This window comes from Rattus norvegicus, chromosome 1, assembly GCF_036323735.1.
Source record: "Rattus norvegicus strain BN/NHsdMcwi chromosome 1, GRCr8, whole genome shotgun sequence".
Taxonomy (NCBI): domain Eukaryota; kingdom Metazoa; phylum Chordata; class Mammalia; order Rodentia; family Muridae; genus Rattus; species Rattus norvegicus.
Window position 1 is genome coordinate 95,231,253 of NC_086019.1, and position 11,696 is coordinate 95,242,948.

The 11,696-nt window shown below is 51.6% G+C and overlaps 2 protein-coding genes across 2 annotated transcripts; both read right to left on the reverse strand.

The window, feature by feature from the left end:
* Positions 1-1,551: 1,551 nt before the first annotated feature.
* Ffar3 (free fatty acid receptor 3) lies at positions 1,552-2,892 on the reverse strand. The gene is made up of 2 exons (NM_001108912.1): positions 2,841-2,892; positions 1,552-2,612 (listed from the first exon to the last, which is right to left on the reverse strand). The coding sequence occupies exon 2, from the start codon at positions 2,599-2,601 to the stop codon at positions 1,642-1,644; it is 960 nt and encodes a 319-aa protein (NP_001102382.1). The 5' UTR covers positions 2,602-2,612; positions 2,841-2,892; the 3' UTR covers positions 1,552-1,641.
* A 4,640-nt stretch (positions 2,893-7,532) lies between these two features.
* Ffar1 (free fatty acid receptor 1) lies at positions 7,533-8,437 on the reverse strand. The gene is given in 1 exon segment (NM_153304.2): positions 7,533-8,437. A coding segment is annotated over 1 exon segment (903 nt). The 5' UTR covers positions 8,436-8,437.
* Between the last annotated feature and the right edge of the window lie 3,259 nt (positions 8,438-11,696).

Sequence of the window (11,696 nt, forward strand, 5' to 3'; positions counted from 1 at the left end):
GGAGGGACGGGGAGAGAGAAAGGCTAGAGAAAGACAGAGGAAGGCCAAACAGTCCTTTTATAGCAAGCCAAGCTTGGACCTGGCCATCGTTAGGCAACTGCTGGGTGGAGCCTAGAAGAAATGCTAACACAAGCAAGACTTACTTATTTTGCCACACTGAGAATCAAATAGAGAGTCTCGTACTTGCTAGGCCAGGGATCCAGGGCGGGGCTCTATTCCTAGCCCTTATTTCATTGGGAGACTGGGTCTTAATCTGTAACCCACGCTATCCTTGAACTCAGGATCCTGACATGTGTCTTCCTCCATTCTCTGCCTGGGTTTATTTTAGTAATGACTCTCAGGGAGACTTCTCAGGCAGAAGTTCTCAACCTGTGGGTGAAGACCCCTTGTTTTCACAGGAGCCGCCTAACCATGGGCAAACACAGATACTTACATTTTGATTCATAACAGCAGCAACTTAATAGTTATGGAGTCGCTACACAATAATGTTATGGTTGGGGATCATCCTGACAGGAGGAAGTGTGTTAAAGGGTTGCGGCATTGCAGCCAAGAGTTGTAAAGAAGACTGTGGGGACTCCAGCAGACACCAGAAAGGCTGGAAGCGTCTGGGAGTGGAAGCCTCAAAGCCCTGCTCTCCTGGCCTTGGAAATCATCCATTAGGCATTGGAGAGTACACGCAGGCCTCATGCCCTGTGTTAGAATCCCTCTTGGCTGAGAAGCTGGGCTGAGGCATGAGTTCCCCACGGGCCCTTTCTCCAGGTCCCATTTAACCCTGAGGATCTTCCCGCTCCCACCTCCTTGCTTTCCAGGAGACAGCCTTGGCAGTTTGGAATAAACTTTCTCCTTTCTTCACCCACGGAGCAGCTGTTTTGGTTTCTACACTGAACCCCACTTTCGGTCACCAAATAAGCTACACCCCCAAACCCTAAATTAAAAAAAAAAGATAAAGCTCTCGTTTGTTTTAGCCCTCCAGCCCCATCCTCTGCGGCCACCTGGGTTCCTTCAGAGTCTGAATGGGTCCTTCCACCCACCACATACCCTACCCAGAAAAACCAAGGAGATAAGGAAACATTGTTTTCTTTTGCCTAGGTACTGAATTTATTGGGATAATTTTTCTCATTGCTCGCCATTGTTCATTAAGTATCCCAGAAGATGTGAGTTTTCAGAAGAGTAGGGACTGTCTGGAAAACCCTCACAATGGCAGGTTGTTCCCCCACTCCTGGAATCCCACTAGGAGGAGTCAGTGGCTCGCACCCCTCCCCCGCCCCAAGTCCTCAGCTCAGCTCCAGCCCTGGGCAATCCCCTCCCTCCCTTTTCCACCCAGGGAGGCTCTGAAGTTGGCCAGCCAAGGCAGAGGCGTGGCCCTGTCTTCTAGCGAAGTCTCTCACAACTTTTCAGAGTGGAATTCAGGGCTTATGAAAGGGTAGGAAGGGGGTCTACATGGAGAGTCTCGAATGCGAGCACACCCGCCCAGGGCAAGCTGAGTGACTGCAGTGTCTACAGTGCACTCTAGTCTGTCTGAGGTAGGGAACAACCTGCAGACGAAGGCGTGCCCACTCCTTCCTGACCCCGGAGAGCTCTCTGCTGGCCAAAGCGCTGAGCCAGTGTTTTCCACACCCCTCCTCCGGTCCACTCTTTTCTCTAGCTCGGACATTCCTTGGATGGCTCTTCTCCGTTCTTTACCTTCAGTTCCAAGCTGACTTCCTGAGTCCAAGGCACACAAGCTCTGATCAGCCTAGACAGGAGCTGATGAAAGTCGGCTTGGAACTTGGAGGATGAAAAGTAGAAAACCAGAGGGTCAATACAAGAGTTGAGGGTGCTGAGGAGAAGCACGTAGCTCCGCCAGGTCGGACTCTCACCGCGCACGTAGCCCACCACGTGGGACATATTGTAGGGGCCGAAGCAGACAAAGAAGATGAGCAACGTGGCTACAAGAAGCCCCATCACTCTCTTGCGCCTGCGCCGGCTGGCTCCCTGGCTCAGAATCCACACCAGGCGACTGTAGCAGTAACTGGTAATACACAGGGGCACCATGAAAAGGACCACAGCCATTTCCAGTCGCACGGGGAGGAGGATGGCCAGCTGGTCCTCCCGGAATTCCAGGTAGCAGGTTCCGTTGGTCCCCTGGCTGTAGGTTGCATTTCCCCAGTATTCAGTGACATAAATCACACTACAGTGAGCTGATGCCAAGAACCAACAGATGCCACTGACCAGACCAGCCTGGGCCAGCCGGGGCCGGGTTTTGTACCACAGTGGGTAGGCTACGCTCAGAAAACGTTCTATGCTCACCGTCATCAGGAAGAGGGAGGTGAGGTAGATGGTGGTGAAGAAAAGGAAGCCAGAAAGGGGGCAGAAGATGAAGGGCAGAATCCATTTCATGCCACAGGCCGCCTCCACTATACGGAATGGCAGGAAGAGGAGCAGAAGCAGGTCCGAAATGGTCAGGTTAAGCAAAAGTAAGTCCACGGCCACCGGGCGGCGACGCAGCTTGTTCACGAAGACCACCAGGGCCATCACGTTGAGGGGTAGTCCCACGAGGAACACCAACAGATCCACTGAAAAGAAAAGCCAGTGGTTGCCGGGAAAGAAGCTTGTGTCCATGGTCACAGATGCTGGTGAGACAGAGAGACACATGAGGATCGTGTTGGGAGTTGGGGAGTCTTTAGGTTCCCTCACAGGGAGACAAGATTATTGTCAACACTGCCTGCATCCCACCACCATATCCCCACATACTCTCCCCTGCAGGTGGTCCTGCCTACCTGCCTGGTTTCCTGTCCCTCACCCAGCGCAGACATCACTGGGGCGCCACCTCTTTGTGTAACCCTCAGCCCCACACTCACCAGAGTGTTGGAGAGCTGGCACGCTGCCGCCCAGCACCCAGCTAGCTCCTACAGCACCAGGGCAGTGAGCTAGGCTGTCCAGCAGAAATGATGAAGACTTGCCTGTGCCTATGACATCACTCGCTGCAGAACTGCACAAAAGCCGCTTTGAGCTAGTTATCAGGGCTGTGTCCATATGCAAAAAGAAAGGGCAAAATTCCAAGGATGTGTGCCTGTCTGCGAAGACAGTGAAGACAGTCGCAGGGCGGACCCTCCTTCATCCTGCTTCGCCTTTATCTCCCTCAGCGGGATCTCCGTGTGCCTCTTTAGAACGATGATGCGAAGCCAGCACTCGTCAGAGTGGGAAGTGGAGGGCTGGGCGCTGCAGCCAGCTCTGTTCCCTGTGAACTCTGCGATCTGGGAACGAATGAGTTCAACCCTGTGTCTCCTGCTCTATAGAACAGAGGCGCCAAGACAATGTCATCGACTGAAGCATTGCCCGTTGGCCTGGCAGGTAGTTCAGTGGAAAGAGCGCTCGGACTGGGCTGACAGCAGTCGGTAGAATACTTGCCTATTGTGCCTGAAGCCCTGAGTTCCAGCTCCAGCATGTAGACCAGGCATGGTGGTACGTACCTGGAATGCAGAAGTTAGGAGGAAGATCAGGAGTTCAGGGTCACCATCAGCTCCTGGCTACACACAGTTTCAGGCTATCCTGGGCTAAACGAAGCCCTGTCTCAAATACAAGAACGCGTGCTATGTACATAGTATAAAGCAGTACAGCCCCTCTTCCCTCGGGGGTCCTTGTGGTGCAGGCAAGGATCTGGGATGACAGTGCTGATGGTGATGGTGGTGGTGCAGACCATGGCGACTGTAGTTATCTTTCGTGGGGGTCATAGTCCGTCCACAACAGGCCCTCAGGGTACCACTGTTTTGTGTCCACTGTCCTTTTTGCTCATGACAGGGAAGTGACTCTTTAGGCCCCCTTCCTTCTTAAGCATCACGAGGTTGGGGTGGGGGGTACGTGTTTCACATCTGGCTCTGCTTATCATCAAGGATAGTCCACCCCCCATCCCTTGGAGCACAGACTTATGGAACAGAGCGCAAAACCAGGTCGTGTACATGAGAATGGCTATTAGCACAACAACAGACAGAACCAAGTTCTGGCAAAGATGGGGAGACACCACAGTGTTTGTGGACGGCTGAGGGGAACGCCCCATGGGGTAGACCCTTTGAAAGTCAGTTTGGTGGTGTCTCTAAAAAAGTCAGACATACATTTACACAACACCGATAATTCCACCATGAATATTTATTAAAGAGACTTGAACACGTGCACATTCTGGCTGGCTCATGCATCAACTTTGTCCCAGCCTTAGTGACCTTGGCTCACAAGTGGAGACGAACCTTCCACAAGCAGCCGCATCGGGATAACAGCATGGTCAGGGGGAACTGCCCAAGCATACCACATGGATGAGCCCTAAAACTTATGGTAAGTGAAGCGAGCTGGGCACAACTGGCTCCGTCTCACGCGTTTTCATTTGCATGAGATGTGCAGAATAGGCAAATATTTTAAGACAGAGAGTAGATTAGTGATTGGGAGCCAAGGCTGGGAGGGGGAAGATGGAGAGACCCGGTGTAAGGAACGGAAGGGATCTTTCTGGGGCTGTGAAAATGGAGTACACACCTGCAAACTCTTCTTTAAAGACTGGCTCAGGGTTGGGGATTTAGCTCAGTGGTAGAGCTCTTGCCTAGCAAGCGCAAGGCCCTGGGTTCGGTCCCCAGCTCCAAAAAAAAAAAAAAAAAAAAAAAAAAAAGGAAAAGAAAAAAGAAGAAAGAAAGAAAAAAAAAGACTGGCTCCTATACTTAGCATGGGTGAATTTTCCCAGTGTTGTTAAAGGTGCTGCTGTAAGCCAGGCAGTTTTTATTGCTTCGGGGCTCACATTTAGTGAGAGACTAAGTAATAAAGACAGAGATGCTAAAAGGAGGCTCGTCTCCTGGGGGAGTTGGGTATCAAGAGATCTAGTTGGAGGTAGGGTGGCTCAACCCAGTGAATCACTCTCTCTCATGGGCCGGGGAAGGAAGTGGATTATTCCCTAAGTGGGAGGAAGCCCATGTAACTGGGGGCAGTGGCCCCCACCCCAGCAGGTGCCCTGGGGCATGGGACAGAGGTTTCTAGCCGCTCTGTGACTGGCAGTGGTGCTGCACAGACCTTTGCTGAGATGCTCTGGTGTCCCCACTGCCCAGAAGCCAGGACTATGATTTATGGCTTTCATGGTGAATGAAAAATGAAATGAAAGACGGACTTGGCTACTCTAAAGTATAAAGAAGATTTTTTTTTTTATTGTAGATATAAGGGAGAAAGCAGGCAGAGGAAGGAGAAAGTCTAGGCAGACGATGGCTGGCAGTCTAAACTGGACCATGAGAGGAGACAGCGGGAGGGGGAACAAGAGAGGAGCCCCTGACAGAGATGTCTCTGTCGAGAAGCCAAGAGACTGGTGTAGCCAAATGGCTAAGTTACACAGGGATCAGGCTAAGGAAGCCCGGGCCTTGGGAGAGCCCGGGCCTTGGGAGAGCCCGGGCCTTGGGAGGTTTAGGGTTGGGGGCAGGCTGAGAAGTGCTGGGAGGAGGACCCACAGGAACTGAGGGATGCTTGGTGTATGAAACAGGTTCTTCAGCCACTGCTTCCTCTCTACATGTTTACTAAATAACCAACATGGAACGCCTCTGGCAAGAGATCAAAGTATTTATGCCTTCAGCAAATGTTTGCTGAGCTCCTACTCCATGCCGATTGCTGAACGCCTACTATGGTTGGTTTTTTGTTTTTTGTTTTTTCCTCTCAGTGCTATGGATCTACTGTTCAAAAACCCTACATTCAAACGAATTTAGAGCCTCAAAGAGATCGTTTCTTCCTTTCTTTCTATTCTCTCTCTCTCTCTCTCTCTTTTTTTTTTTTTTTTTTTTGAGACAGGCTCTCACTATGTACTTCCAGCTGTCCTGGAACTCACTAAGTAGACCAGGCTGGCCTTGAACTCACAGCGATCTACTTGCCCACAGGGCTAATTCCCATGAAGCAGTTCGGGTGCTCTGCCCCCTCTGCTGTTGATCTTCATTAGAGGCTTCACTCTCATGAGAAGAACAAGCTTGATTCTGACACCTGGCCTCCTCGGAGATGCCCAAGTGTCTGTCTCCTTCATGGCCACTACCCCCCTGCCCTTCCTCTCATGGGCTCTCTCCTTCTCCAAATGATGGCCAATACAGCTGACACCACTAGTTTTTCTAAATGTCCACTAAGCCGTAGGGGTCCTGTTTGGAAGGATCATATCCCACCTCACCTTTGCATCAAGAAAGCTTCCTATAGGCCATCCCCAAAATGAAGGTGGTCATGACTGGAGCTACTTCTCACTGTAATTTGGGGAAGGCATCCCTTGTCTGAGAGTACTGCCTTGCACCCCAGAACAGTTAGCTGAAGGGGTGTACGCTGTCTGCTCAAATCAGAAAAGAAGGGGGTTGGGGATTTAGCTCAGCGGTAGGGCACTTGCCTAGCGAGCGCAAGGCCCTGGGTGTTCGGTCCCTAGCTCCGAAAAAAAGAAAGAAAAAAAAAAGAAAAGAAAAAAAAAATCAGAAAAGAAGCTCCCTGGGCAAGCAAACAGGAGACAGAGTGGCCTTGGTGATGGCTCCCTCTGCTGGGCACTGAGTCTGGTTTACAACCTGCCATCGGAACCCCAGGCACCTGGCTGAACCAACAGGTTGTGTGAGTTCGGGAACTGTGCCCTGTGCCAACATTCTCTCGGCTTCTCTGGATGCTGAGGCAGGGGAATCGCTTGAGCCTAGGAGTTCAAGACCACACCTAAACTCTGTCTGCTAAAACAAAGTGCGTGTGTGTGTGTGTGTGTGTGTGTGTGTGTGTGTGTGTGTGTGTCTGTGTCTGTGTGTGTCTGTGTGTGTGTGTGTGTGTGAATAAAGATCAGCCAATGAGTACTTGCCTAGCAGGTTGAAGCCTCTGTATTTCTCCAGTAAAGCACGCGCGCGCGCGTGCACGCGCGCACACACACACACACACACACACACACACACACACGAGAGGAGGAGTGCTAAGCAGAAGGGTTGCATGATGATGAAATGAGACAACCCAAAGGACGAGACACTCCAAGTGGTACCTGCAACCACCTACTCCACAGTTGGCAGCTGCCTCTGACAGAGCTCAGGCCCACAAAACCCCTGGGCAAGCTTTCCAGCCAGCTTTCTGCGCTCCGCTCCAGTGCTGCCCTCTAATGGTTGAGCACGGTATGGCAGGGCCATGGTGCTGCCTCTTTTCTTCAGACAAGAGAATGCTCCTCCCTCAGAAATTATACCAGGTGAACACTCCAAAACTGGGTCATGATGGTGGCATTCCTCCTGATCTGGAACGAGCTTCTCCTCACCCTCTGGAGAGGGCTGCGCACAGCCTACGGCAGGCACTTAGGACAAAAAAAGTCCAGAAGCAGGTGGGAGCAAGCTGAGGTGTGTCAGGCAGGTATACTGTCTCTTGTCGCCCAGCTCTTGTCCTCCGCTCTCTTCTTTGTATAAGGACACTGTCCTCTCCAGGTGTATCCCTTCCAACGTGTGACTTCTGCAATGGCTTTGTGCCAGGCCTCCTGAGTTGTGGTCCTCTTGAGGGCCTGGCAGAGTCAGAGTCATCCAATTCCACTCAGTGCCCCTTTCCTCCAGAGGTGGCTGCTACTTCTGAATTGTCCCTCTTGGAGTCCTGGTCACACATATTGTCCCCTGTCCAGGACCTGTTCCCAAGTAGCCAGTGACCAGTGGGTTGAGCACCACACTCCAGGCTCCTGTGATGAGCCCCAACTTCCTCCAGGAGCCTTCTAAGTCCGGGTTTATGAAACTAGCCACATTGGAAGCATTATAGGGCCCCAGGCAGAGCAGGAGTGTGAGAAGTGCTCCTCCAGCCACCCAAGCTGCCCTGAGCTTCCGTTTGTGGCTCAGGCCCGAGTGCACCAGGGCCCGGAGGCAGCCCACATAGCAGAAAGCAGTGATAACCAAGGGCAGAAAGAAGAGCAGAATCGAGAAACTGAGTCGGGCAGGGCGGGCAGAGTCAGGATCCCACGCTTCCAGGCAGACCGGGGAGCCATTCACGGGTATGTTGATGCCCAGGGAACTGGTGGTGTTATCCACCCAGCCTCTGGGAGCCTCCAAGCCAAGAGCCAGTCCCAGGTGGCAAAGGACAAGGGCCCATATAGCCACACACACACCCCAGGAATAGCGGGGCCTCCGGATGGCTTGGTATCCAAAGGGGAAGGCAGCTCCCAGGTAGCGGCCAGCACTGAGAGCAGCCAGGAAGCCTCCACCTGCATAGAGGGGCGCAAAGTGGGCCAAGGCAAAGACTGGGCAGAAGGGGAGTGGCAGGGGCCAGACCCCAGAAGCCAGGGCCTCCACAGCCTTCAGGGGCAGGGTGATGGCCAGTAGGAGGTCAGAGCAGGCCAAATGGAGAGTGTAGACCAAGCTGGGGGTGAGTCGCAGTTTCGCGTGGGACACTGCACCTCGGATGGCTAACAAGTTCAATGGAAAGCCTAGTGCAAAGGCTGATACATAGAGAGCGAAGGAGAGCTGTGGGGGCAGGTCCATGGGGCCGAGTGGGTGCCTCTCGTCACTGTTCCTCTTGCCCACTGTATTCAGTTCATCTACAGAGAAAAGAATTTCACACTGGCGTCCTTCCTGCCCAGAGCATCAGAAGCCAGTCCTAGAGCCACCGAGGATGCCAAGGCCTACAGAAGGAAATGGCCTCTGGTTAGCAACAGTCCTCGGATCAGAATCAAGGAGTCCAAGCGTTCAGTTCCCAGCTGCTCTTCCACAGTATCGCCTCTTGGATGAAGATAATGACTGGGTGTAACAGGAAAAGAAAGAAGGTTCCGGAGCCAAACTGACAGTGTCTGATCCCTGAGACTCTGGGGAAAGAGGAGCAGAGGGAAGTCAGAAGCAGGCTTTATGGGTATCAGAGACCCCGAGTTCACTCCTTGTCCCTTACTCTGTGACCAGAGTTTCTATACCCACTCAGTAGGAAAGAACCTGCAACAGAGAGAAACCAGGGGCTGCCTCAAGGGATGGCTGGACAGTTAAGTGCTTGCTGCTCTTCGAGGAGACTGGAGTATGGATCCTAGCACCCACATCAGACGCTCAGAGTCATCTCTAACTCCAGTGCAACATTTCTGGCCTCTGCACACACATATACTTTTTTTTTCTTTTTTAAGAGAGAAATCCCGGAGTGATGGCGTACACCTTTCATTTCAGCGTTCAGAATACAGAAACAAGAAGATCTCTGTGAGTTTGAGGCAACCTGGTCAACAGAGCAGGTTCCAGGGCTACATACGTAGTGAGGCATTGTTTAAGAGCGAGAGCGAGAGCGAGTGAGTGAGAGTGAGAGAGAGAGAGAGAGAGAGAGAGAGAGAGAGAGAGAGAGAGAGAGAGAGATCACTGAGATCACTGTTGGATACTGGCCACATTAGGCAGGGGAGGCAGGCAAAGGAGGTGCTAAGGGAACAGATAGCCCCGAAGGCAGGCCAGGCCAGTCCCCATCAGTGTGTTACGCCTCAGGGGACATCTTGGGCACAGAAACCCAGAAGAGAGAGGAGCTGTTGAAAATGGGACTCACCTCTTAGTGCTGCCGGATGCCTCTGAGACTCAGGAGTCCCCTCGCAGGGCTGCCAGATGATGCTGGGGGTGGTCAGTGAGCTGGAAGGGAGAGAAGGGCGGGGTGGCCATTAGGCGGAGGCACTCGCAGCCTGGATGAGCAGCTGATGGGGCATCCTATGCTGGTCTGCGGGAGGTGAGGGCAGACATAGGAGCGAGAGCAAGGATGGGGGTATGACTGACTTGGGTGAGGACATTAAGGAAGCAGGGTTCATGGGGTATGGCATTGTGCCCTCCTGACGCACCCACTGCCCGTCCGAACCCATTGGTAGCTGAATCTGCCCCACTGCTGGTGCTGGGTGACTTCACAGGCAGATACCCTGCTTTATTGACTCATTTCTAGGTCACACAACAAGAACAACAACAACGAAAAGCATTTTGAAGACTCCGTCACCCAAAGTAGGTACTGTTGTCATTCATATGTGAACAGCCAAAGAATCGTTTAGTGGCCTAAGGCTGGCAGTACAACCTGTATGTAATTCCAGCTATTCCAGAAAGTTGATGCAGGAGGATCACAAGTTCAAGGCCAACCTGAGTGACAGGGTGAGTTCAAGTTCAGCCCAGAGAGCTTAATGACACTGTCTCAAAATAAATACCAGTGAAGGGGCTGTGGGCATGGCTTAGTGGTCCACCACCTGCCTGGACTCTATGAGTGAGGGGCTAGGGGTATGCACAACTCAGGGGTAGGGTGTTTGCCTAGCTTACGCAAGGCCCTGGTTTCCATCCCCAGACCCATAGGGTTTTTTTTTTTTGTTTTGTTTCTTGTTTTTGTTTTTTTTTATTTCTGTTTTGCCTACATACACACACTGGCAGTTCCGGTCTAATTCTACACAGTGACATTTTCACTGAGGGTCCACAATCTTCCTATGCAAATAGCTTTGTGGCCCTTCCCTGTCCCTCTGACCATATGACCCCCGTTGTCTGTTATCCCTGCTAAAAGACTTGACCTCATGAGTGCCAAGTCTGATGTGCCCAGGGTGCCCCATAGGTGCTCTGGTCCTGGGATAATGGCTTAACCTGGGGTGAAAGACTGTTTGTGTTCTGGAGTCCGGGCCTCTGGACTTCCTGGCCACCTGTCCTTCACGCCTCAGCAAAGCTGTTGACAGCCACATCTCGTGGTCAATGGGTCATGAAGTAGCTTTATATCAGCAGCTGGCCTTGAGGACAGGATAAGAAGGTACCTGGTGGTTGCCAGGAAGCCTAATCCTGATTTTGCCAACCTCAGGGCTGCCTTCTGCTCCTCGGAGACCTTGCTCTCAAAATGTCTTTGAAAGCTTCACGACCCTGGCTCTGGGTTTTATTATTCTTGCACCTCGACAACGGGCTCTGCCTGGCATAGGGTTTGTTTTATTGTTGTTGTTGTGTTTGTGTCTTGAGAGGAAGTCTCAAGCAGCCCAGGCTTGTCTCAAGCTTGCTGTGGAGTGGAAGACGACCTTGAACTTCTGGTCCTACACACTACCTTTCCCATGCTAAGATTATTGGCAGCAATGCTATGCCCCCTTCATATAGTGCTGGACGTAGGGCACATGCATTCATGCCTGTGGCTCTACATATTGAGCCAAATTTCCAGCCCCAAGATGTGTGAGTAGATATTCACCAAATGCTTGTCTTAAATCTGAATGAGTAGTTAGTAGTCGAATATTGCTTAACTTCATCGTGAGTATAGAAGCCCCTAAAACCTTCCTTTTCCCCTTTAAACAGTGGGATGGTTTTTTTTTTTAAAAAGATTTATTTATTTTATTTATGAGTGCACTGTAGCTGTCCTCAGACACACCAGAAGAGGGTGCCAGATCCCATTACAGATGGTTGTGAGTCACCGTGTAGTTGCTGGAAATTGAACTCAGTAACTTTGGAAGAGCAGTCAGCATTCTTAACCACTGAGCCATCTCTCCAGCCCCGGGGTGGTTTTTTTAGTGTAAAAATAGATGTTAAAAAAAATGGGGATACCTGGAGAAATCACTCTGAAAGCATCAGGCATTCTTAACTACTGAGACACCTCTCCAGCCTCCAAAATATTTATTTTACATTTGTGTGTGTGTGTGTGTGTGTGTGTGTATACATGCCAAAGTGTGCAGACACCATTTGGGGGAGTCAGTTCTGTCCTTCTACTATGTGGGGCCTGGGGATCGAACTCAGGTTGTTGGATTTGGAGGCAGGCGCCTTTGATCACAGAGCCTTCTCATCAGCCCTTCATTTAAA